At 45.7% G+C, this 25,816-nt stretch overlaps 2 protein-coding genes and 2 pseudogenes across 22 annotated transcripts in view; 3 read left to right on the top strand and 1 right to left on the bottom strand.

The window, feature by feature from the left end:
- Positions 1-4,810, top strand: part of LOC105474491 (ankyrin repeat and sterile alpha motif domain containing 1A) — a 196,449-nt gene extending 191,639 nt beyond the window's left edge. For 7 of the 10 annotated variants that reach the window (XM_011729175.2, XM_011729176.2, XM_011729177.2 and 4 more), the window contains one exon: positions 416-4,810. In XM_011729175.2, coding sequence (XP_011727477.2) covers positions 416-535 — 120 coding nt within the window. In that variant the 3' untranslated portion in view covers positions 536-4,810. The remainder of the gene's footprint in view (positions 1-415) is intronic. The other 3 variants (XM_011729182.3, XM_011729174.2, XM_011729178.2) reach the window with 1 other exon arrangement.
- Positions 4,024-25,816, bottom strand: part of LOC105474493 (t-complex 11) — a 54,881-nt gene continuing 33,088 nt past the window's right edge. For 11 of the 12 annotated variants that reach the window (XM_011729191.3, XM_071097164.1, XM_011729186.2 and 8 more), the window contains 3 exons: positions 15,107-15,244; positions 7,608-7,729; positions 4,024-5,147 (listed from right to left, as the gene is read on the bottom strand). The gene's annotated coding sequence lies outside the window, so the exon portion shown is untranslated. The remainder of the gene's footprint in view (positions 5,148-7,607; positions 7,730-15,106; positions 15,245-25,816) is intronic. The other variant, XM_071097165.1, reaches the window with a different exon arrangement.
- On the top strand, positions 7,965-9,391 carry LOC105474578 (keratin, type I cytoskeletal 18 pseudogene; annotated as a pseudogene).
- On the top strand, positions 9,968-11,452 carry LOC105474492 (omega-amidase NIT2 pseudogene; annotated as a pseudogene).

Here is a 25,816-nt window from a genome sequence, read left to right as displayed (position 1 = left end):
GTTGTGTGTCCTCTCTCCAGAGATCTGGGGTGACTGCTGTGGTCTTGCCTTGGGGTGAGCTCTCTGGCCCTACCAGAGAGACCTGAGGCTTGACATTTCCAAGCCCCATATCCCTTTCCTGCCCAGTGTGAGTGGGTTTGGGGCTTAGAGCAGGAGACCTGGGTAGGACAGGGATCCTTTGAGCAATCCCGAGAAATCCTGGAGAGAGGTTGTGCCTGGAGGTGGCCCTCGCCAAGATGCTCCGGGAGGGTGTCCCTCCTCCGCCCGCCCCCAGGGGCCTGCTCTTTGACTGAGGAGAATAAGGGCTACCGCTCCCAGCACAGGGGCCACAGCCCAGCCTGGGGGTGGGAGGGGCCTGCCGCCTCCAGCCCTGGCACAGAGCTCCCTGACTCTTGACTGCTTCCTTGTTTGGCAGCTGGAACCACCCGATATGGACCAAGATGCCCAATCCCATGCCAGTGTCTCCTGGGTTGTGGACCCCAAACCAGACTCTAAGCGGAGCCTCAGCACCAAGTATGAGACCACTATCTTCTAAAACAACCCACTCCCTGTCTCCACTAGTCTCACTGTGCCTTTGCCATCCGATCTTTCTGCTGTCCTCAACTCTGTCCTTCCAGCTGCTGATGCCAAGGCCCCAACTGCACTGGGACCTGCTCCTCCTGGGCGGGCGGCAGCGTAGACGCTGTACACTCGCAGCTCTCGTACCTACCACCACCGAACACTGTGAATTCTCCCCCTTGGGCTGAGGACAGCTTGAGGGGGTGAGTTGCCTCTGAGGTGGGCACCAAGAGGGCTCAGGGGTTCTGTTGCACCCCAGAAGCCTCCACGGGCAGGCACTGTGAACCCCGACGGGCAGGGCAGTCTCCAGAGAATCCCAATGGCACTGATAGCTCCCTGGGGTTGGGCTGGGCTCTGTGTGGCTCCCTCCTCCTGTCTGCTGTACTGAGCCACAGCTGGGCACCATTGCCAAGAGCTAGCTGACTATTCTCACCTCTCCTGAAACAACCAACCACTGTGACCACCCGGTGCCAGAGTCCCCAGCACTCTGCTCACAGCCGACCTGCAGCCCCACCCCACTGTCCTCCGCTCCTCTCTGGAGCTGGCCTCACTCTCATGGCTGCGCCCTTGTGAGACCTTGAGCTCAGTGATGTGGCTGGACCAGGGATAGACTGCTTTCTGTGAGGGCCCAAGATACGCGCCAGGCCCTTGGGTCCGTGCTGACTATCCCGCTTGGGGCTTTGGGTATCTGAACACTCACAGGCTGGCTCACACAGCAGGTGTCTCAGTCCTGATGGGCCTTCCCCTCCAAGGAGGGGGGTGGCACGTGTGTGGACAGCCCCTCTATCTTCACCACGGAGTCTCAAGGCCTGGCAGCCTTGGGCCTGGCTCTGGAGTCTAGCTCACTGAGGAGGAAAGCCTTCTGTAGAACCAACGAGGAGGCGGCCTGTGCCCTGCACACACGGCGCACCTTCTTCCCTCACAGAGCAGAGCTGCTGGAGGACAGGGACCTGGACCAAGTGGCCTCCATTGTCCTCTGGGAGCTTTCTGACTTTCTTCACAGTGGGGGATCACAGATAGCGCCGTCCAGCGCGCCCCTGAACACCTCCCTCAGCCTCCTGACTCCTCTGAGAGGAGAGGCCGTTCCCTCACAGCAGCTCAGCAGCTGGGATGGTGGAGCTGAGTCTTTGAAGAGGCCCCCGTTCTCCAATGTGGGCAGATCAGTTTGGATGGCAGGAGACAGGAAGGCAGCCGTGCACACAGAGCAGGGTCCACTAGGAAAGCCAGTCGGCCAGGGCAGTCCAAACCCAAGTCGATAAACCGGGTGGGTCCTGCGCACCCACCCATCCTTGTGCCTTCCTGAGCAGAGTTGCTGAGCCAGAGGCGGCCGAGGCTGCGGGCTGTGGGTGCTCAAAGCAGGCGTGGAGGGTGCCCAGGGGAGGCTGTGAGGGATCTTCTGTCCTGCTGTGTTTCCTTTCCGTTTCCTCCACCGTCCGCAGGCCCCACTGGTTAACCCTTTCCTCCCCCCATTGTTTGCTTCTGCCAAGCTGAGCCACTGAGGAACCACACTGTGCTGCGGAAACATAGACGTGGGGGCATAGGCTCCCACTGCCATCACCGCCGCCACCTCACCTGCAGCTTTGAAGACCCAGGCCTCACCTCCACCTGCAGGACCTCCTCTTGGCCACTTGGCCTGGGCCTGGGCCTGCCACCACCACGTCTTGCAGAACGAGCCCTGCCTTGGCTGTGGGGAAGCACTCCGGGCTGCTAGCAGATGGGACTGGCATTCCAGAGGGTCAAGAAGTGACTTGTTCAGAACACATTGTTTTTAACAGAAACAAAATCTTTTTATAAAGCGAACTTTTAACACTTGGCTCAAACCTCTAGGTCATACTGCCAATCTTTAGACAAATGGCCATGGGGCAGAGGACAGGGGAGCTGAGGTTGGTTCAGAGGCCAGCCTGCACAGCCTCTGTCCTCAGGATGGGACCTGGGTGCAGCTCAGCAGGTCTGAAGAGAAGGTGGTGGCCTGTGGGTGAGGGGAACGGAGCAGGCTCGGGCAGAAGTGAGTACGGTGTGTCTGCTTTTCAAACCTGACCATGTCAGCTGCTGCTCTTTATGAACTGCCCAATTTCCTGTCCCCTTCAGGGGCTGGACACAGGCTTCTTGTAAGAACACAGCCCTAGAGGCACCTGAGCAACTCAAAGGTTTCCGGTCCATTTCTGGGGTTCCCGATGGGAAGGTTCAGTGGCCAAATGAAGATAAGTGTGCAGTTTCTAGTGCTGGGAAGTCTTAGCCAGCACCAGAGCGCCAGGCCTCTCCCTGGCCTCTTACGCGTCAGTGACCGGAGCACTGCCCTGGGCTGGCCAGCGCTGTACTGCCTGCATTGTGTCAGAGAACAGGAAATGCAGCTTTGGGGCGTTAATGTTTGGAGTAGGTCAGCTAAGGTTGCTACTTGCCGATTTGTGATTTGTCTAATCAGCCTGTGTGATTGGGGCTCATTTTGCTTCTCTGAATTATTGGTTTGACAGTTACACTCTCGGCAGCTGGGCTCATCCCCGGCCCCTGGTGTGGAAAAGGCTAAATAAGGTGACAGTGCATCATCAGTGCTCCCCCGCGTGGCCTTTGGGGCAGGCTGGCGTCCTAGTGCGCCTCTGCTTCTTAAGCTTTCCCACTGCTCACTTTGCTTTTAAAAGTAACTTGGGTTGCAGTCTTTCCTCTGGACTAGAGTAGAAATGCAGGGGAAACTGCTGTGGATTTGAGAGGCAAAGTTGGCTCAGCTCAGTTGTATGCCCAGTTCCTCCTGTGGGCACTTTAGCAGGCTCTGAGCTTTCCTGGCATAGGTCAATCTGGTCCCAGGATGAATAGTCCAGGCTTCAGCAACACTCCTCTTTCCCCGCAAAGGCTGTGAATTTAAATTCTTTGTGGGTGTGTATGTGCAGGGAGTACTGTTAGGCACATTCTTAACCCATGTGGTTGGCCAGAAATCAGAAGTGGGGCTGTGTCTCTGGCTGGCTAGAGGCCAGGCCTTGTGGGTTTCTATCTGCTAAGTGCCCAGCAGGTTGGGGCCTGGGACCCAGCTCCCCCTGCGGCAGAGGCGGCCCCTCCACTTCTTGGTACTAAACGAAGACCTCGACACCTTGCAGTTTCACTTCATTTCCTGCTCCTTTCAGGGCCTGTGCGGATTCCCATGAGCTAACGCTGTACAGTACTAGGCCTCGACTTTCTTCCCAGAGTTGACCAGGAACCCTAAAGCATCCAGAGTAGACTGCGCTGCTGCTGCGCACATGCTGGTGCCCGTCTTCCTCCTGAGGGGCCAGGCCATGTCTAAGTGGGCCTCTCTTGGGGGCGGCAGGTCCGAAAGAAACTGCAGACACTACGATGCACTCCTCAAGCTGTCTTTTGTGCTTAGATCATCCATAGGTGTTTCTTCTGCTTGAAGCTGCTATATCGTCTTTATTTATTCAGGGTATTTTCATATTGGAAGCCTTGGCTAGTCTGCTGTGGCCCTGGGTTCTGTTTAGAGATTGGTTTATTTCTGAATATTCAAGAAAGGAAAATGACTGGGCCTTTCTTTTCTTCTCCTCTGGGGCAGGTAGTCTCCCTTTCCTAGAAAGGGTTATTGTAACTTTAAGGACAGGCTTCAAGTGGGAAGGCCCCTACTTTTGCACTTCTCCAAGTGCAGGTCACACCAGGGGCAGACCCTGTCGCTGCGTTTCTGAACTGTGAAGGAGCCTATTAGGGTGGGAGACTTCAGATGGGCTCAGTACCTGTTCCAGCCACAGGCTTCTTGTCCACCTCTTCTTCCCTGTCCACCAGCTGCTCAGCGCATAAGACCTTCCCGACAGGCTCTGCGTGTGCAGTGCTCCGTGTCCCTCCTGGGCCCTCCAGCTTCAGACACTAATGGGAGTTCCCGAGACGCTCAGGTTGGAGCAGGCAGCAGGCAGAGACATTAGAAAGCCAGTCTGAACGGGGGCTGTCTGTGAGACGCCCAGGCCAGCTCACAAGTATTGTTGCTCATGGTGTGGCAATGGACTGAACTGTAATAAAAAATGTTATTTAATCTTTGTCTCTGTATTTTGATACTTGAATGACTTCCCCTTTTGTTTTACTGTACATAAAATTGTTAATCTGTCTGATTTTGTCTGAATTATAAACATTTTGAGGTACCAAACATAACCAATCTGTGCAACAACATAGACTGACCTCACTACCCAAGAGAGTGTAAATATTCCTGGGCTTCCAGCTTTGGTTTTGTTATTTTCATAACTGTACAACTTAGACTGAATTAATAAATGAGAAGCGACATGAACGCAGCCTTAATTCTGAGTCTTTGAATTGGAAAGCGTCTTGATGGTTTTCTGGCAGAGGCGTGGGCACAGGCGAGATGCAGGCTCAGGGTCGGTGAGTCGCGTCCTACGCTGTTTGGCTTTCTGTCTCGCACTCTCTAACTGTTACAGCTGCCCTGTGAGGTGCAAGGGCCCCATGATTCACCTCCCCTCCTTAGGAGCATCGTGCTGTGAACACCAAGCCAGGGCCACATCCTGGTTACTGCTGCAGCTGCATCTCTTCTGCATCCTGGTCTGGGCTTGTCCACCCACAGACATGAGTCGAACATCTGCCTCCCGGGCAGCCTGGGGGATCTAGAGCTGTGAAAGAAATTGGTCTCCTTTCAGGAACTTGCTTGGATTGCAGTGGTTAAGTTTTAGACATAAACAACTAGCTACCAGCCCGAAGCCGTGCTGTGGTTGGGATGCAGAGGGCAAAGTGTTCCCAGAGGGCTGGTGGCAGGGAGAGGAAGGACTGAGCTGTATTTAGAGGGGAGAATTTGGGAAGGTACAAGCGGTCATAGCAGCCCCTTCATTGATGGAGCACCTATGTTCCAGCTCTGCTAGCTTTCCAGGCAACCATCTCATTAGCCCCCCTCCTTTCTAGACAGGTGTTGTCACCTCTATTCATAAAGCAGGTCCCAGGGCCAGCGGGAGGGACCTTAAGCCCCATCTGGTCCAGTGGCTCCAGCTGCCAGAGCCCCTATTCCTAGGCCTGCTTCAACCCCAGCTGCCTAGCACTGAACGCTTTTATTCCTGAGTTTCTGTGGACTCTTCCATTTCTTAAAAGGGCCTTAAAAAAGAAAATCACTTATCTAGTTCAATACCCAGTTTTATTTGTAAAGAAAACAAGGTCCAGACTAGGAAAATGATTTTCTTCTAGCCAGCCTGCCAGCAAATGGCAGAGAGAGCGCCAAATCCCAGGTTGTTACTCCCAGTTAGAGCTTTGTAGGCCACACTGCATTGAATTGGGAAAGTCCACTGAGGCCCGGTCGGGGAAGGCCTCACATTCCAGAGGGGTTCTTCATCCCCACATCCCTTGGCTCCCTGGCTATGGTGCTCTTTCCTAAGCAGAAGAAACCTGACAGCCAGAAGAGAAAGGTCGGGTCATAACTAGTGTCATCAGGGCACCAGGACATACCGCTGCTCTCATCATCCCTTCTGGGGCCACCTTACACGTTCTGCCTGCCTCTGTGTGAGGCAGAATCCCCGGCCTCTTCCACTCACTCCTTTCTCCTCCTCCAAGGGCTCATTTCTGTCATACTCCTCCACGTCGTCATGAGCCTCCCATTCACAGATGCTCAGGCTCCTAGGCAGCTGGGCTATTACTACTGAAAATTGGGATAGATCAACCCTCAGCAATGACCAGGCCATAGAGGAGGAAGAACTTTCAAGCTGGAGCACTTTCCAAGGCAGCTCAAAACACCCTCTAGTCAGCCATGGCCACCCCTGGCTTCCTGAACCCAGAGGGTATCCAAGTCCCACAGATAGGGACAGGCTGACCATCTAGTGTGTCCTGCAGTTCAGCCTGGGGCTCACACTGCACCCACTGTCATCAACTAACAACGAGGAAAGCTCAAGGCTGACCCCTGCCTTCCTCCGTGCGGCCTCCAGGACTTTGAGACCACTTTTTTCAGGACTCAGCTGTTAGGAACGCTATTATAAACAACCATTTACCAAACAGAATTTTCCTAACACCGTAAAATATTTATTACTCAGTAAATGGAGCTGGGACAATTGGGTAGCCAAGAGGGAGGGAGTGCAGGGAGATTCCTGTTCCAACTTATGCCAGAATAAATTCCAGATGGCTCACATATTTAAATGTAAAAAAATAAAATAAAATAAAACCTTAAAGCTAGAAGAAAATGGGAGGTTTTTTTTTTTTTTTTTTTAAATATATAAGCTTGGTTTGAGAAAGGCCTTTCCAAACATGTTATAAAACCCTGAATCCATTTTTTAAAAAGGATTAATATATTTGAGTCTCTAAAAACCAAACATTTCTGCATAGCAAAATGCACCCTTAAGAAAAAGAAACAATGGAAAGCAACGTGTGCACCACATGTAACACGGACACCTTGACAACAGCTACCAAAAGTAAACTAACGCCGTGTCTCGGAAGATCAGTAGATGCTCTTTTCCCTGTTCTTCCCACTAAGTACAATTAAAACCCCCAGTGGAAACACCCGTGGGCACAAAAACCTGTTCTTTCCAACCAGAGGACTAGGAAAGGGGCAGCTTAGCAAGACAGAAAATTCAGACAGTAAATAACTGCTCTACTCCAGCCGAACACCACAGCAAAAATGAGGCCCCGCCCAGATCAGCAGAGGCCAAGACCTCGACCCTCACACAGCTATAATGAGGTGCCCAACAACCTCACGCGTGGTGTCAGAGGGGCCTGGTGAGGAGGCAGAACGCTCACCAGCACCCAGGGATTGTGCGGCTGCTCCCGCCTGGGGAGTCAGTGGAAACCACAGGGGCAGCTGGGAGTCCCATGGCATCCCAGCAGTAACAAGCAGCCTCCCACCTCAGGTATCAGTGGAGGCAGGGGGGGAAACTGGGCTTTGACCCCCAACCTGGCAGCAATATGCTATTTCCTCTTCCCTTGCTAGAGTGGTGTCAAAGTCAGCTAAAAGAGAAGGTTTAAACAAGAATGAGAAATAGAAATGTCCAAGTTTCAATAGAAAATCACTTGTCATACCAAGATCCAGAAAAACCTCAATCTGAATTTAAAAGGCAATAATCAATAGATACCAACACTTAGCCGGATGTAGTGGCACACACCTGTAGTCCCAGCTACTCGGAAGCCTGAGGCAGGAGAAGGGCTTGAGCCTGGGAAGCGGAGGTTGCAGGGACCTGAGACTGCACCACTGCACTCCAGCCTGGGCAACAGAGCGACACTTCATCTTAAAAAAAAAAAAAAAAGATATCAACACCAAGATGGCACAGATATTAGAATTATCTGAAAAATATTTTTAAAGCAGCCATGATAAGAATGTTTCAACAAACAATTATAAACACACTTGTAGAAAATGAAAAAGTCGAAAGTCTGAGCAAAGAAATAAAAGATATAAAGAACCTATTGGAAATTTTAGAACTAAAAAAAATACAATAACCACAAAGCTCAGCAGATGGGCTTAAGAGTAGAGTGGAGGTCGGCAAAGCCTGAGTCCTGTCGTCTCGCCTTCCTCCCATACAGCATGAGCTTCACCACTCGCTCCACCTTCTCTACCAACTACCGGTCCCTGGGCTCTGTCCAGGCGCCCAGCTACGGCGCCCGGCCGGTCAGCAGTGCGGCCAGTGTCTATGCAGGCACCAGGGGTTCTGGTTCCCGGATCTCCGTGTCCCGCTCCACCAGCTTCCAGGGCGGCATGGGGTCCGGGGGCCTGGCCTCAGGGATGGCCGGGGGTCTGGCAGGAATGGGAGGCATCCAGAACGAGAAGGAGACCATGCAAAGCCTGAACGACCGCCTGGCCTCTTACCTGGACAGAGTGAGGAGCCTGGAGACCGAGAACCGGAGGCTGGAGAGCAAAATCCGGGAGCACTTGGAGAAGAAGGGACCCCAGGTCAGAGACTGGAGCCATTACTTCAAGATCATCGAGGACCTGAGGGCTCAGATCTTCGCAAATACTGTGGACAATGCCCGCATCGTTCTGCAGATTGACAATGCCCGTCTTGCTGCTGATGACTTTAGAGTCAAGTATGAGACAGAGCTGGCCATGCGCCAGTCTGTGGAGAACGACATCCATGGGCTCCGCAAGGTCACTGATGACACCAATGTCACTCGACTGCAGCTGGAGACAGAGATCGAGGCTCTCAAGGAGGAGCTGCTCTTCATGAAGAAGAACCACGAAGAGGAAGTAAAAGGCCTACAAGCCCAGATTGCCAGCTCTGGGTTGACCGTGGAGGTAGATGCCCCCAAATCTCAGGACCTCGCCAAGATCATGGCAGACATCCGGGCCCAATATGACGAGCTGGCTCGGAAGAACCGAGAGGAGCTAGACAAGTACTGGTCTCAGCAGATTGAGGAGAGCACCACAGCAGTCACCACGCAGTCTGCCAAAGTTGGAGCTGCTGAGATGATGCTCACAGAACGGAGACATACAGTCCAGTCCTTGGAGATCGACCTGGACTCCATGAGAAATCTGAAGGCCAGCTTGGAGAACAACCTGAGGGAGGTGGAGGCCCACTATGCCCTGCAGATGGAGCAGCTCAATGGGATCCTGCTGCACCTGGAGTCAGAGATGGCACAGACCCGGGCAGAGGGACAGCGCCAGGCCCAGGAGTATGAGGCCCTGTTGAACATCAAGGTCAAGCTGGAAGCTGAGATCGCCACCTACCGCCGCCTGCTGGAAGATGGCGAGGAATTCAATCTTGGTGATGCCTTGGACAGCAGCAACTCCATGCAAACCATCCAAAAGACCACCACCCGCCGGATAGTGGATGGCAAAGTGGTGTCTGAGACCAACGACACCAAAGTTCTGAGGCATTAAGCCAGCAGAAGCAGGGTATCCTTTGGGGAGCAGGAGGCCAATAAAAAGTTCAGAGTTCAAAAAAAAAAAAAAAAAGAGTGGAGTGGATGGGAAAGGAAAGGTGCACCATAAACTGGGAAACAAAACAACAGACATTACCCAATCAGAACAACAGAGAGAAAATAGACAAAAAAAAATGAACAGCGTCTCAGGGGTCTGTGTGACCATAACAAAAGATCTAACATTTGTGTCAACAAACAAGAAGGAAAAAGAGGGAGGCTAAGAAAATACTCGAGGCTGGGTACAGTGGCTCATGTCTGTAATCCCAACTCTTTGGAAGGCTGTAGTGGGAGAATAGATTGAGTCCAGGAGCTCAAGACCAGCCTGGGCAACATAGTGGGACCCTGTCTCTATAAAAAACTTTAAAATTAGCTGGGCGTAGTGGTGTGTGCCTGTAGTCCCAACTACTCTGGAGGCTGAGGTGGCAGAATTGCTTGAGCCAAGGAGGTTGAGGCTGCAATGACCTGTGATCACCCCACCGCACTCCAGCCTGGGCAACAGAGTGAGACCCCCATCTCAAAAAAAAAAAAAAAAAAAGCACTCAAAAAAATAATGCCTGAGAACTTCCAAAATTTGGCAACAAACATAAATATAAACCTTCAGATTCAAGAAGCCGAGCAAATCCCAAACCAGATAAACTCTGTGAAAGTGGTTAGAATTAAAAGTCATTTCTGGAGGTGGTGCTTGTCTGAAGAGCCATGGCCACTTTCCACTTGGCTCTCATCCAGCTTCAAATTTCTTCCATCAAATCAGATAACGTCACTCGAGCTTGTAGCTTTATCCAGGAGGCAGCAACGCTTTGCCGGAATGCTTTAATTCTCCATATGGAACGAAATATTTTCCTGAATATGCAGAGAAAATTCCTGGTGAATCCACACAGAAGCTTTCTGAAGTAGCAAAGGAATGCAGCATATATCTCACTGGAGGCTCTATCCCTGCAGAGGATGCTGGGAAATTATATAACACCTGTGCTGTGTTTGGGCCTGATGGAACTTTACTAGCAAAGTACAGAAAGATCCATCTGTTGACATTGATGTTCCTGGAAAAATTACATTTCAAGAATCTAAAACGTTGAGTCCGGGTGATAGTTTCTCCACATTTGATACTCCTTACTGCAGAGTGGGTCTGGGCATCTGCTACGACATGCGGTTTGCAGATCTTGCACAAATCTAGCACAGAGAGGCTGCCAGCTGTTGGTATATCCAGGAGCTTTTCATCTGACCACTGGACCAGCCCACTGGGAGTTGCTTCAGCGAAGCCAGGCTGTTGATAATCAGGTGTATGTGGCCACAGCCTCTCCTGCCCGGGATGACAAAGCCTCCTACGTTGCCTGGGGACACAGCACCATGGTGAACCCTTAGGGGGAGGTCCTAGCCAAAGCTGGCACAGAAGAAGCAATCGTGTATTCAGACATAGACCTGAAGAAGCTGGTTGAAATACGCCAGCAAATCCCCGTTTTTAGACAGAAGCGATCAGACCTCTATGCTGTGGAGATGAAAAAGCCCTAAAGTTTACGTTTCTAATGTGTCACAGAACAGGAAGATATGATTCTACAACAAAATCAACTCCCTATTAAATTCTTTCATGGAAAAAAAAAAAAAGTCATTTCTGGCCAAGCATGGTGACTCACACCTGTAATCCCAGCACTTTGGGAGGCTGAGGCAGGTGGATCACATGAGGCCAGGAGTTTGAGACCAGCCTGGCCAACATGATAAAACCCTGAAAAATGAGCCAGACATGGTGGTGTGTGCCTATAATCCCAGCTACTCAGGAGGCTGAGGCAGGATAATTGCTTGAACTCAGGAGGTGGAGGTTGCAGTGAGCCAAGATTTTGCCACTGCACTCCAGCCTGGGTGACAGAGGGAGACTGTCACAAAAGAAAGAGAAGAGAAGAGAAGAAGAAGAGAAGACAAAAGAGAAAAGAGAAAAGAAAAGAAAAGAAAGCAACAACAAATAACAACAAAAAAAAGTCACTTGTGTTTACAAAAAAAAAAAAGAAGAAGAAGAACTGGAGAGTTCGTTCTCATGCATAAATGTCTGGTAACAAAAACTATTCCAAAAGACCACAACCTTGTGAAAACCAGAACCTAGCACGAAGACCGTCACAACCTTATGCCAAAAAAACACTTCTGCAAGGACATCTGCTTAGCAACTGACTGTCCAACCCCAAACTGGCACCACCGTTGTTATTGATCCTTGTAGCCAAGGATAATTATCTCAAAACAATTATGTAATCCTCATTTTTCCTTTGAAAACCTTTGTCTTCCTTCAAATCCCTGAATATGCACATGGTTTACTATCACACATGTATTCCCATTGCAATACCTTATTACCAAATAAATATCATTTTGTTTTAGAGGGCCTCACTCCGTTTGTTATTGAGGTTGACATAAATGGTGTCAGAAGTGGGATGAGGCAAGCTCACTTCAGAAGAATCAGAGGCCCCTGAAACTGAGTGTATACTGACTGAGCCCTTTGTGCTCTCCATCTTCATGAGTTGCCTTTTCCAGCCGGGTGAATCTCCTGTAGGATTCTCAGACTCCCTCCCTTTGGTGAATTGTTTTTCACTTTATAGAGGGTTTGTTTCAGTTACAAGTCTGCCTTTAATAAAGGACATCACATCCTCCTGGGATGATAAAAGCCTTTTTGTCTTTTCTGGAAAGTCCTTTCTGGGATGAGGACAAGTGCCCTTCTGGTTTGAGTGCTCTGGTTTCTAGAGAATTTATATCCTATCTGTGAGGCAAGTCTTTTCTGGAGAATTTACTTTTGGTTCTTCCTGCCTGCCTAATTTAAGAGTGCGTTTAATCTGCACAGCTGGGTTAAAAGTATTGTGAACACTAATTTTGGTCTCATTTTGGTTCGGTTATGCGTGTCTCTAAGTGACTTGGCCCTTTTCCTTTGCTGATTTCTGGAAATCCTCCAAGAGCAAAAATAAACATTCCAAATGGCAGACACTAGTGGATGACTAATTAAAAGCCATGAGGGCAGTTGCCATGATCTAAAATACCAGTCCAGACTCCTGACATTCTCTGGTGGATTTATAGGATTATCTTTGCTCTTGAGAGATTAATAAGAAATGGAATGGGACTCACAAACGCTAAGGCACACCAGGTTTTCTGAGACTCCAGCCAGCTATATAATATGGCCTATGCTTACGCATGTTTTTTAAATGATGGGCAAATTACTTGAAGGAAAATTCAGTCATTAGTCAAACTCTCTAAAAAAGAATAAAAGCACACAAACCCTCCAACTACAATGTTAACATATGGATCCTTCTAAGATCTCTACTTTGAATCTGCTAACTTTTCTCCTGGTGTTGAGATAACACTCTCTCCTAATGGCATTCCAGCCAAGATTTTTTTTTTTTTTTTTTTGGGGGGGGGGGTCCTAAAGGTCTTTCAAATTAATGGCTTTACAAATTACAACAGCTTCATAGCAGCCAACAACCTAGATACCTTTTGTAAATGTAAATTTAGGTTTGTCTAACAACCACTTAAGGTGATAGAACAGTTAATTGAAGGATTAATAGTCTAAAAGAAAAAGAACTAGGTAAATGTTTATAAAAGTTAGGTTCTCAGGGCCAGGTTTGGTGACTCACACCTGTAATTCCAGCACTTTGGGAGGCCGAGGCAGACAGATCACTTGAGGTCAGGAGTTCGAGACCAACCTGGCCAACATGATGAAACCCCATCTCTACTAAAAATATAGAAATTAACCAGGCATGGTGGCAGGCACCTGTAATCCCAGCTACTTGAGAAGCTGAGGCGGGAGAATCGCTTGAACCCAGGAGGCAGAGGTTACAGTGAGCCGAGATCGTACCACTGCACTCCAGACTGGGTGACAGAGCCAGACTTCGTCTCAAAAGAAAAAAAAAAAAAAAATACTGGGCTTCTAGACCAAACAGGTGAAAATCATGAGCTCAGAGCAATAATATTTCTCTGTCCAGCATAAAAATTGCTTAGTCTGACACAAGGCGCCAGAAAAAAACAAAACACACACACACACACACACACACACACACACACACACAGAGCCAAAATGCTTGCCCATCCACTGACTATTCAAGTAAACCAGACCAGCAAACAAAAGATACATTTTCTACTAATTCAAGGCCACTTGGAGACTTTGTTTTTCTTATACAATTCAGTTGGTCTTAAAATGTAAACATTGAAGAGTTACCCCAAACTCATTGAAACAGAAAAAAGGAAAAGGATGAAAGAGATTTTAAAAAGTTAAACTGTTTATGAAAATTTTGGTCCACAGCTTTCACTGGATTAGTTGTTGGAGCAAAATTTAGCCATGTGAACAGGTCCCATTTTGTCAGAAGTAGAAGTTGGATCCAACCATCTTTTATAGACTGGTGAGTTTGTATTACTCTCTCAAAACTAAAATTTTAAAATGAAAGCTGTAAGATTTGTGTGCATATGTAAGCATCTGGTATGTTTATGCATATGTACATGTATTATGTAATATGTTGTGTCTACATGGTAAAATCTGACATAATCAGCCAGCAATCCCTTAGGGAATTCCATTCAGATTGGCTTAGATAAATGAGCACTCATAGAAAATATATAGTAATTAACCCTCATGCCTTTTAGAAGTAAATCTTTAATAAATAAGCTGGTTTTTAAATTATTAGTCACATAAAAATAGAAATGTCTTCAAAACTGTCGGTATGCATTTTTAGCTGCATGCTGGTATCTGTTAGATATTAAACTATAAATTCATTTTTAAAACAGAATAACCTTTGTGTAACCCTTTGGTAAATAAGGCTAATTTAATATTGTTGGTTTCATAAAATCAGCTGTATCTCCTGTGTTATCAACAAAATACCCATATATTTAACTTTAAATTTCTTAGGTGAACACTTGATATTCAGAGGCTATAAAAATGTTAACAGAGAAATAACTTGAAATGATGACAAGCTTTGTCTAATATCTCAGTTTTCACAAGTAATCTAGGTAAACTGTTAAAAATAAATATATCATGTAAATATAAAGAGGATAAACATTTATAAATAAACTTTTCATGTAATTTGAAATTTTTTAAAGTGTATTTATTTTTATTTTTTATTTAATGTGGCATCTTACTATGTATCCAGGCTGTTCACAAACTCCTGGGCTCAAGCAATCCTCCTGCCTCAGCTGCCCTAAAATAGCTGGGACTACAGGTGTGTGCCACCACACCTGGCTAATTGGAAATTTAAAATTATGCTCAATGAAATGATAGATGTTCATTAAATGTCTGGGTCATTTTCAAATAAGATAAAAAACTGAAACAAATGACTGAACATAAATATCTGTGTTCCTGCTTCTTAAATTTTATAGAAAGATTAAATATATTTTGGTCCATTAGTACACATTAAAAATTATGTTATGGGGAAACATGTTTCTAAAAATTATAAAATGATTCTCTTTGAGAAAAAAAGAATAATTTTGTCTAATTTGGAGATTATTTAAAGGTAATCTCAAAAAGTAAATTTAGAAAGGAACTAGAAACAAGATAGAAAGGAACTGGTAAGTAGGGGTGAGAGAGATGAAGAAAGTTATAGGTATGAAAAGTAATTTTGGTAAGGAAAGTTAAAAATAATAATTTTGTATGAGAAAGAATCTTGGGCCAGGTGCAGTGGCTCTCGTCTGTAATCCCAGCACTTTGGGAGGCCAAGGTGAGTGGATCACTTCAGCTTAGAAGTTTGAACCAGCCCGGGTGACATGGCGGAACCCCATCTGTATAAAAAATTACAAAAATTACCTGGGTACGGTGGTGCACACCTGTAGTCCCAGCCACTCAGGGAACTAAGGTGGGAGGATCACTTGAGCCCAGGAGGCAGAGGTTGCAGTGAGCCAAAATTGTGCCATCGTACTCCAGCTTAGGTGACAGAGTGAGACCCTGTCTCAAAAAAAATAATAATAAAAACAAAAAAAATCTAAAGATATTATGTTTTACCAAGATAAATTCCTATGCTGTCTTTAGTAGGTTTTAGCTTTTATTACTTAGGAAAACAGAGCTTTGAAAGGATTGTTTTTACATCCATGTAATTTTCTCTATTTCTTCAAAGGCTTGATTATCACTGTGGTTAAATGCATGACTATTATTCCACTGTGCCCATTTTGATCAAGTGCTTTCTATCTTTTGGCATCTTTGATGGGCTTCCCCAATATCAAAATTCTAAGTTAAGTCTTTCTAAGCTAGATTTAACTTTGGGATTTTCCCATTGGGCCACAGAGAAGGTAGAAGAATGTCTCTCTCATCCTGTGGAGCTACTAAAATCAGGATTATTTGGAAAATGGTTTGGGAAACCTTGTCAAATAGTGAGGCAAGATCTTCTTTCAGTTACATGAATGGATAAGTTATTGATAAGAATGTTCCAAAACTGTATAAAACTCTTAGAAATCTAATATATCAGTCATAAATCTGGTTATTATGTCATAAGCCAGAACGTAGTCAAATTTCCTTGTCAATTGCTGATTATAATGAATTTCCATTCAATTTTTAATCATGATTATTCTAAGTCTCTGTCATCAACCGTTTTGATTTTTTCTAAAGATACCTGCAATCAGATTCACAGAAAAGACTGTAACAAAACTCTTAAGTCTAGGTTACTAATAACTATAAGATCAAGACTGAATAAAATTTTTTCAGAACTCTAATGAAGAGTCTTGAATTCACGAAACTGCTAATCAAGATCAAGCAGAAAAAAATTAATTACGTAAGATTAAGTAACACTGATGAAGGTAATGTTTTTGTTACCTTTTATTTTTTATTTTTTCCCCCAAGAATCCTGCTGTGTCGCCCAGGCTGGAGTGCAGTGGTGCGATCTGAGCTCACTGCAACCTCCATTTCCCAGGTTCAAGTGATTCTCCTGCCTCAGCCTCCCAAGTAGCTGGGATTACAGGCATGTGCCACCACGCCTGGCTAATTTTTGTATTTTTAGTGGAGACAGGGTTTTACCATGTTGGTCAGGCTGGTCTCAAACTCCTGACCTTGGGTGATCCACCTGCCTCAGCCTCCCAAAGTGCTGGGATTACAGGTGTGAGCTACTGCACCCGGCTTTTTTTTTTTTTTTTTACTTTTATGTAAAATATCATTAGTTCTTTCCTTAAATGTTTTATTTTCAAGTTTAAGGAAATTTTTTTCTCTTAAGCTATCTATAGTTTATAAGAGTTTGGTAAAATATGCTTTTGTGAAGAAACATGGAAGCATTTTCTTTTCTTCCCTACTTGATTCTTCCAAAATTTAGAAACTACTTGGGAGTATTCTTATTTTTTTTATGGCAACATGGTTATGTGCGTAAGTTCAATAAAAATCTGCTCTTTTTTAATAGAATGCAATTGAAAATACTGGTTATATTACCAAGGTTTTGACTGGAACATTGTATTTCAGAACACAGAATGCCCTTCAAGGGTTCCTAGCCTGACAGTTTCATTTTTGAGACAGAGTTTCACTCTTATTGTCCAGGCTGGAGTGCAATGGTGCAGTCTCGGCTCACTACAACCTCTGCCTCCCGGGTTCAAGCGATTCTCCTGCCTCAGCCTCCTGAGTAGCTGGGATTACAGGCATGTGCCACCACACCCAGCTAATTTTTGTATTTTTAGTGGAGACAGGGTTTCACCATGTTGGTCAGGCTGGTCTCGAACTCCTGACCTCAGGTGATCCAGCCACCTCAGCTCCCAAAGTGCTGGGATTACAGGCATGAGCCACTGTGCCCAGCCTCCAGCCTGATAGTTAATGAGTAAAAACTGTCACTTTCTAGCAGGCCCAAGAACCTTAAGACTATAGGTAAAATGTAAAATCTGCCTTGATTTGGCTTCTTAGCCTCAAAAGGTTTCTAAATCTGAAATTCCTATGTGATCAATGTAGAAAGAAAAAAGTTAAGTTTCTAAAGAAATGCTATAGCCAGGTACTGTGGCTCATGCTTGTAATCTCAGCACTTTGGGAGGCTGAAGCAGGTGAATTGCTTGTGCCTAGGAGTTCAAGACCAGTCTGGGCAACATGGCAAAACCTCATCTCTACAAAAATACAAAAAATTAGCTGGGTATGGTGGCGCATGCCTGTAGTCCCAGCTATTCAGGAGGCAGAGGTGGGAGGATCACCTGAGCCCAGGAGGCCGAGGCTGCAGTAAGCTATAATCGTACCACTGCACTCCAGCCTGGGTGACAAAGTAAGATCCTGTCTCAAAAAAGAAAAGGCCGGGTGCGGTGGCTCACACCTGTAATCCCAGCACTTTGGGAGGCCGAGGAGGGCGGACCACGACGTCAGGAGGTCAAGATCATCCTGGCTAACACGGTGAAACCCCGTCTCTACTAAAAAATACAAAAAATTAGCCGGGCATGGTGGCAGGTGCATGTAGTCCCAGCTACTTGGGAGGCTGAGGCAGAAGAATTACTTCTACTGGAGGCAGAGGTTGCAGTGAGCCAAGATCGCACCACTGCACTCCAGCCTGGGCAACAGAGCAAGGCTCTGTCTCAAAAAGAAAAAGAAAAAGAATGCTATAACATACCTGTTATTAGATTCTAGCTCTATGCATTGTTTTCAAGTTCTTATTGTCTACCTATAAGCTAGACTAGATCCTAAACCTAAATTCTTCTAGATTCTTCCAATCTAACTTTCTTCCATGGAATTAAAAAAAATATTAATTATTAAAAATTCTTCCAGCTACTCTACCACTCTATTCTTAAAGCCCTATGAGCTGAAACTAGATTAATTTTAAGGAACAAATGTCATGCCAGATTTATAGGCCACAAAAAAAAGTTCAGCAAACCACCTGATGCCATAACCAAAGACAAAGACATTCAAATTACAAACTGAGATGAGAAGTTGACGTTCTCACACTATAGACAGCTTTTCTATAAGATTCAGCATCATGAGACTCTTACCCACTTACTGCCTGCCATTTTCACTTGACAGGATAATGGTCATTTGATTTACACAATTGGTTGCCTTTTTAAGCTGGGGTTCATCGCTCAAAACCATTATGCAGACTGAGATTGTCATTACTATGAATTTTACTTTGTATTTTCCCTTTTTAAACTGTGTATCTGTTATGTTACTTGTCAAATTTTTGCAGAAGTACAACTCCTAACATAATATGCTTCTAACCAGAAATGCTGGTCCAGCACTTTGAGATGATAGCAAGACCACAGAACAGACAAATTGAACTTAATAATGGACTCCAGGTAGACTTAACCTGAGAGCCACTCCCTCAAACCTCCCTTGTTGCTCAAATGTGGCTGAAAAGGTTTTGACACTGACTCCTACTTGCCAAAACTCCTTCTAATGTACGACCAGATCAGCAACCTGGGACAGGTTCATCTCGGCACTGAGGGAATCAAAATCTAACTACAGAATGATCGATCACTGATGCTTTTAGAGGAAGAATTTAATCAAAAGGGGGAAATGTGAAAGTTGTCAGAATTAAAATGGAGTTACTTATGTTTTTCAAAAAAAAAAAAAAAAATCTCTGGTGGCCAGGCGCGGTGGCTCACGCCTGTAATCCCAGCACTTTGGGAGGCCGAGGTGGGCGGATCACGAGGTCAGGAAATCGAGACCATCCTGGCTAACATGGTGAAACCCCGTCTCTACTAAAAATACAAAAAATTAGCTGGGCATGGTGGCAGGCGCCTGTAGTCCCAGCTACTCGGGAGGCTGAGGCAGGAGAATGGCGTGAACCCAGGAGGCGGAGCTTGCAGGGAGCCAAGATCATGCCACTGCACTCCAGCCTGAGCAACAGAGCTAGACTCCATCTCAAAAAAAAAAAAAAAAAAACCTCTGAAAAATAGAGCCAAGGTAGGCCATGAAGAGAAGGGTCATACATATATGCCTGATAAAAAAACTATTACAAAAGACTGCAAAAACCACATTACACAAAAGCCATCACAACCTCACACAAAAAAATACTTCTGCGAGGACATCTGCTCAACAACTGACTGTCCAACCTTGAATTGGCACACCCTTGTTATTGACCCTTGTAGCCAAGGATAATTTTTTTATTTTATTTTATTCTTTTTCCTTTTGAGACAGGGTCTCTCCCTGTCTCCAGTCTGAAGTGCAGTGGTGTGATCATAGCTCACTGCAGCCTCAAACTCCTGGGCTCAAGCAATCCTCCCGCCTCAGCCTCCCAAGTCGCTAGGAGTACAGGTACATGCCACCATACCCCGCTAATTTATTTTTATTTTTGCAGAGATGGGGTCTCACCACATTGTCCAGGGTGGTCTAGAACTCCTGGACTCAAGTGATCCTTTTGCCTCAGCCTCCCAAACTGCAGGGATTACAAGCATGAGCCGCCACACCTGGCTAGGATAATTATCTTAAAAGGATTTTGTAATCCTCATATTTCCTTTAGAAATCTTTTTCTTCCTTTAATATGCACATAGTTTACTATCACATGCATATTCTCATTGTAATGCCCTATTCCCGAATGAATATAATTTTCTTTTAGAGCACCTCTCTCTGTTTATTATGTAGGTTGACAACCCAAAGAAATTCACACCAAGATACCTCATAATTAAATTTCTGAAAATGAAAGACAAAAAAAAAAAATTCATGGAAGCAGCTAGAGAAAAATGACACCTTACCTATATGGGAAAAGCAATTTGAATGACAGTGGATTTCTCCTCAGAAACTGTGGCGGCCAGAAGAAATTAACACAATATTTTTCAGGTGCTGAAAGAAAAAAGCCTATACCCTGCAAAAATATTCCTTAGGAAGGAAGGGGAATCAAGACATTCGCAGATGAAGGAAAACTAAGGAACTTTGTCAGCAGCAGATCTACGCTAAAACACTGGTGAAAAAGATTTTGTTTTTTTTTGTTTTCGAGAGAGAGAGACAGTTTCACTCTGTTGCGCAGGCTGGAGTGCAGTGGTGTGATCTCGGGTCCCTGCAACCTCTACCTCCCGGGTTCAAGTGATTCTCCTGCCTCAGCCTCCTGACGGGTTCAAGTGATTCTCCTGCCTCAGCCTCCTGAGTAGCTGGAACTACCGGCATGCGCCACCACGCCCAGCTAATTTTTGTGTTAATAGAGACAGGGTTTCACCATGTTGGCCAGGCTGGTCTCGAACTCCTGACCTCAAGTGATCCACCCACCTCAGCCTCCCAAACTGCTGGGATTACAGGTGTGAGCCACCATGCCCAGTGGTGAAAAAGAAGGAATGGAAATAATAAAAGAAGGAACCTTGGAACATGAGGAAGGATGAATGAACATTCAAGCAAAAATATGGGTAAATACACTAGACTCTCCTTCTCTTGAGTTTTCTAAATTATGCTTGATGGTTGAAGCAAAAATTGTAACACTGTCTAATGTTGCTCTAAATGTATGTAAAGGAAATATTTAAGACAATTATATCTTAAGTGGAGAGGGTAACGTGATATAAAGGGATATACAGGGAGGTACAGCTTCTGTGCTTTACTCAACTGGTAAATGGTGACACCAGTAGACTTTGACAAGTTTTATATGTGTAAACAAATACCCAAGACAGCCACTAAAAAGTTATGCAGAGATATACTCAAACACAGTCTAGGTAAATCAAAATTGGTTTTTAAAAATTGGTCAAGTAACTCACAGGGAGGCAGGCAAAAGAATAAAAAACAGAATAACTAGAAAATATATAAAATGGCAAACTTAAGCCCCAATATATCATAATTATATTAAAAGTAACTGGTACAAAACACCAATTAAAAGATATTGAGGCCAGGTGCAGAGGCCCATGCCTGTAATCTTAGCACTTTGGGAGGCTCAGGTGGGCAGATCGCTTGAGGTCAGGAGTTCAAGGCCAGCCTGGCCAACATGTTGAAACCCTGTCTCTACTAAATATACAAAAATTAGCTGGGCATGGTGGTGCATGCCTGTAATCCCAACTACTGGGGAGGCTGAGGCATGAGAAACGCTTGAACCTGGGAGGCAGAAGTTCCAGTGAGCTGAGGTTGCACCACTGCACTCTAGTCTGGGCAACAGAGTGAGACAGTGTCTCAAAAATAAATAAAGAGATTGACAGAGTAGATTAAAGAGCATGAACCAACTATATGATGTCTGTAAGAAATTCACCTCAAATAACAACAATATAGGCAGGTTGAAAGTAAAAAGGTAGAAAAAGATATATTATGCAAACACTAATCAAAGGAAAGCAAGAGGAACTTATTTTTTGGGAGACAAGATCTCATTCTGTCACCCAGGCTAGATTGCAGTGGCACAATCACAGCTCACTGCAGCCTCAAACTCCTAGGCTCAAGCAATCCTCCAGCCTTGGCCTCCCCAAGTGTTGGCATTACAGGTGTGAGCCACCATGCCCAGCCAAGAGTGACTATATTAACAGATCATAAAGTACACTTCAGAGCACAGAAAACTATAAGAGATAAAGAGCATTACATAATGATAAAATGGTTAATGAATCAAGAAGACATAGCGATCGTAAATGTGTGTGCACTAAATGAAAGAGCTGCAAAACATGTGAAGGAAAAACTGAATAAGAGAAATGTAGACAAATCTACAAATGTCATGAACTGAACTGTGTCCCTCCCAAATTCATATGTTGAAGCCCAAACCTCCAATATGACTATATTTGGAGACGAGGCTTTTAGGAAGTAATTAAGTGTGAGGGATCAGTCAGAATGGCGGGAAAAACTATACGGAAAGGAAAGGACGCAAACCTTCTGAAAGGTCAGAAGGTTCTGCAGAACCCTGGTGGGGGAGAATAGCTGAAGGCAGCTGTTCTATATTAGCATTTTCATAAGCCAATTGCAACAATAAGATATCAGCGGCCTGGGCATGACTAATTTGTCTCTTAATTGTCTGGGTTAACCAATTGATAAATTCAACAAATGGCTCCTGAGGCCCTTTTCGAACATTTACAAAAGATCCCTGTTGAACTCTGCCTTTAGGAATTCGGTCCCAAGCCCTGCAGGCGCATAAGGACACTTGTGCATAGGCTTGGGGGACAAAACTGTTATTGCACATTGACATAGGGACCCCGCCCCTGGAGCATAGCAGCCTCGTTATGTTTTGCGCAGCCAATTGATTCTGGTTGGTTTGTTGTTCATACAACTCATCATATTCTGCCCTCCAGTGTAGGTATTGACTGGCCTCTAAAGTTGTTTGAGCTAGCACTGACCAGTCCCATGGGGTCATATGGAAGTTATCTGCTATGGCCTCAATCAATCCTTTCATAAATGGGCTAGCAGCTCCGTTTTCTCTAATGCTTTTTCTTATTTCTTTATAAGTGTTAAAAGTAATGGGTTCACGTACCTGATTGCCTTGTTGATCTTGCATCACCAGGCAGGCCAAGAGCTCCCCTTCTAATGCCACTGGCCTCAGACAGGGTCCCATAAGTGAAGTGTATCCCTTATCTTTTTTCCAATTTACTGGGGCAGGGGGCTCAGGGAAAATCTGTCTCCTCTGTGGCACCTTTACCCGGTAACAGCAGGGCTGAGGGAGGAGGAGGAGGAGGTGGTAAGGTAGATGATGGTTCTTCCTCCCTTTCCTTTTTAGGCTCTTTTGTGTAGAGCGGAGCCAAAGCAGCCCTAAGGCCCATAACATTAAAGGTGTTACTGGGACCCGTTGCCTTTGTCCATGATGTTGTTTAAACTTTCTTCCCACTTGTTCCCAGAGCTCTAGGTCTAGTGTGCCTTCTTCTGGGAGAATGACAGTTTGCATTAGGTCCCTTAATTGGGCCTCCGAGACCAAGGCTCCACTTTAAGCAGCTGTTTCAATACTTTTATATACTGTTGCTGTTGAGTGGATAACTGTTGTCCCATGATGAAACCCTAGCTTGAAAATCCCCTCAAATTTGGAAATCCTGAGCGGACACCAATTACTTACTGCACAGTCACTTCACTTTCGTTCTCGAGGGTTCTGTGACGATCCATTACAGTGTTCCTCACATGGGGCACCACCTGCCAGGTCTGTCCCACAGACCCTGGCCGATGGATAAAACGAGTACTTAGATACAGGTGTGCAGTTTAAGAGCAGCTAGGTGACTGCTTGGCTCTAGTGGCTACAGAGCAGCCCCAAGAAGCTGGAGCTGCTTGCTTGCTTGCTTTTTTTTTTTTTTTTTTGACAGAGTCTCACACTTTGTCTCCTGGGCTGGAATGCAATGACGTGATCTCGGCTCACTGTAACCTCCACCTCCCAGGTTCAAGTGTTTCTTCCGCCTCAGCCTCCGAGTAGCTGGGATTACAGGCACGTGCCACCACACCTGGCCAATTTTTTGTATTTTTGGTAGAGATGGGGTTTCACCATGTTAGCCAGGATGGCCTCTATCTCCTGACCTCATGATTCGCCTGCCTCAGCCTCCCAAAGTGCTGGGACTACAGGTGTGAGCCACCGCACCCAGCCCTGGAGCTGTTTGCTTTTATTCAGCGCACGCACAATGCCAAAAACTGGGAGCCAACACAACCTGCAGGTAATTAACATTTATTGTTCCCCTTTCAGGGAATGTCATTCTTGCAGATGATAAAAGGTCAGTTCCATCCCAGCACTTTGGGAGGCCAAGACGGGTGGATCATGAGGTCAGGAAATCGAGACCATCCTGGCTAACATGGTGAAACCCCGTCTCTACTAAAAAATACAAAAAAACTAGCCAGGCGAGGTGGCAGGCGCCTGTAGTCCCAGCTACTTGGGAGGCTGAGGCAGGAGAATGGCGTAAACCCGGGAGGCGGAGCTTGCAGTGAGCTGAGATCCAGCCACTGCACTCCAGCCTGGGTGACAGAGTGAGACTCTGTCTCAAAAAAAAAAAAAAAAAAAAAAAAAAGTCAGTTTCTGGTCAACATAAGTAAACAAGCCTATTTAAGATAAATTCCCCCTACTCCCTTATACCTACTCCTTGTCCTCTGCCTCAGGGTTATCTGTAACAGCTGCCTTCAGCTATTCTCCCCCAGGGCTCTGCAGAACCTTCTGACCTTTGAGAAGGTTTGCATCCTTTCCCTAGTTTTTCCTACCACTCTGACAGATCCCCTACACTTAAGGTTAAATGAAGTCATAAGGATAAGGTCCTTACCCGATAGGACTGGTGGCCTTATAGAAGAGAAAGAGCTCTCTCCCCCACACACATGCATATGCATTACAGAAAGGCCATGTGTTGACATAGAAGAAAGCAACCATCTACAAGCCATGAAAACGACCCTCACCAGCAACTGACCCTGCCAGACCTTCATCAGAGAGTTAGTTAGCAGCCTCCAGAATTGTGAGAAATCCATTTCTGTTGTCAAAACCACCCAGTTCGTGGTATTTTGTTACAGCAGCCTAAGCAGACTAATACAACAAACATAGTTGGAGATGTCAACACACCTCTCTCAGCAATCAATAGAACAACTAGACAGAAAATAAGCAAGGAGACAGAAAAATTCACCACCACCACCAACCAACAGGATCTCATTGACATTTATAGAACACTCTAGCCAACAACAGCAGAACATATGGTCATTTTAAGTGCCCATGGAACATACACTAAGACAGGCCATATCCTGGGCCATAAAACGAACCTCAACAAATTTAAAAGAATTAAAATCATACACTGGCCAGATGTGGTGGCTCACGCCTGTAATCCCAGAACTTTGGGAGGCCAAGGTGGGTGGATCATTTGAGGTCAGGAGTTTGACAGCAGCTTGGCCAACATGGTGAAACTCTATCTCTACTAAAAATACCAAAAAAATAGCTGGGTGTAGTGGCACACTCCTGTAATCCCAGCTACTCAGGAGCCTTAGGCAGGAGAATCGCTTGAACCTGGGAGGCAGAGGTTGCACTGAGCCGAGATCACGCCACTGTACTCCAGCCTGGGTAACAGAGTGAAACTCCATCTCAAAAAAATAATAATAATAATAATTAAAATAATATACAGTGTGTTCTTCGACCACAGTAGGGTCAAAGTAGAAATCGGTAGCAATTAAGATAGGAAAGTCTCTAAACACTTGGAAATAAACAACACACTTTAAATAATCCATGGGTCAAAAAGCCAATCTCATGGGAAATAAAAATATACATTAAAATGAATGAAAATATTTCAGAATTTGCAGGACAAGGCAAAGCAGCACTGAGAGGGACATTTATAGCACTAAATGCAAACATTAGAAAAGAGAAAAAGCCTCAAATCAATAATCTAAGCTCCTCTCCCAAGAATCTTGAAAAAGAAGAGTAAATAAAAATAAACTCAAAATAAGCAGAAGGAAGGAAAACTAAAGATAAAATAATAAATCAATGAAATAGAAAACAGGGCCGGGCGCGGTGGCTCAAGCCTGTAATCCCAGCACTTTAGGAGGCCGAGGCGGGCGGATCACGAGGTCAGGAGATCGAGACCATCCTGGCTGACACGGTGAAACCCCGTCTCTACTAAAAAATACAAAAAACTAGCCAGGCGAGGTGGCGGGCGCCTGTAGTCCCAGCTACTGGGGAGGCTGAGGCAGGAGAATGGCGTGAACCCGGGAGGCAGAGCTTGCAGTGAGCCGAGATCCGGCCACTGCACTCCAGCCTGGGCA

This window comes from Macaca nemestrina, chromosome 5 (assembly GCF_043159975.1).
Source record: "Macaca nemestrina isolate mMacNem1 chromosome 5, mMacNem.hap1, whole genome shotgun sequence".
In the NCBI taxonomy this organism is placed as follows: domain Eukaryota; kingdom Metazoa; phylum Chordata; class Mammalia; order Primates; family Cercopithecidae; genus Macaca; species Macaca nemestrina.
Note: the sequence above shows the minus strand (reverse complement) of the source record. Positions and strands in the feature narration are given on the sequence as shown.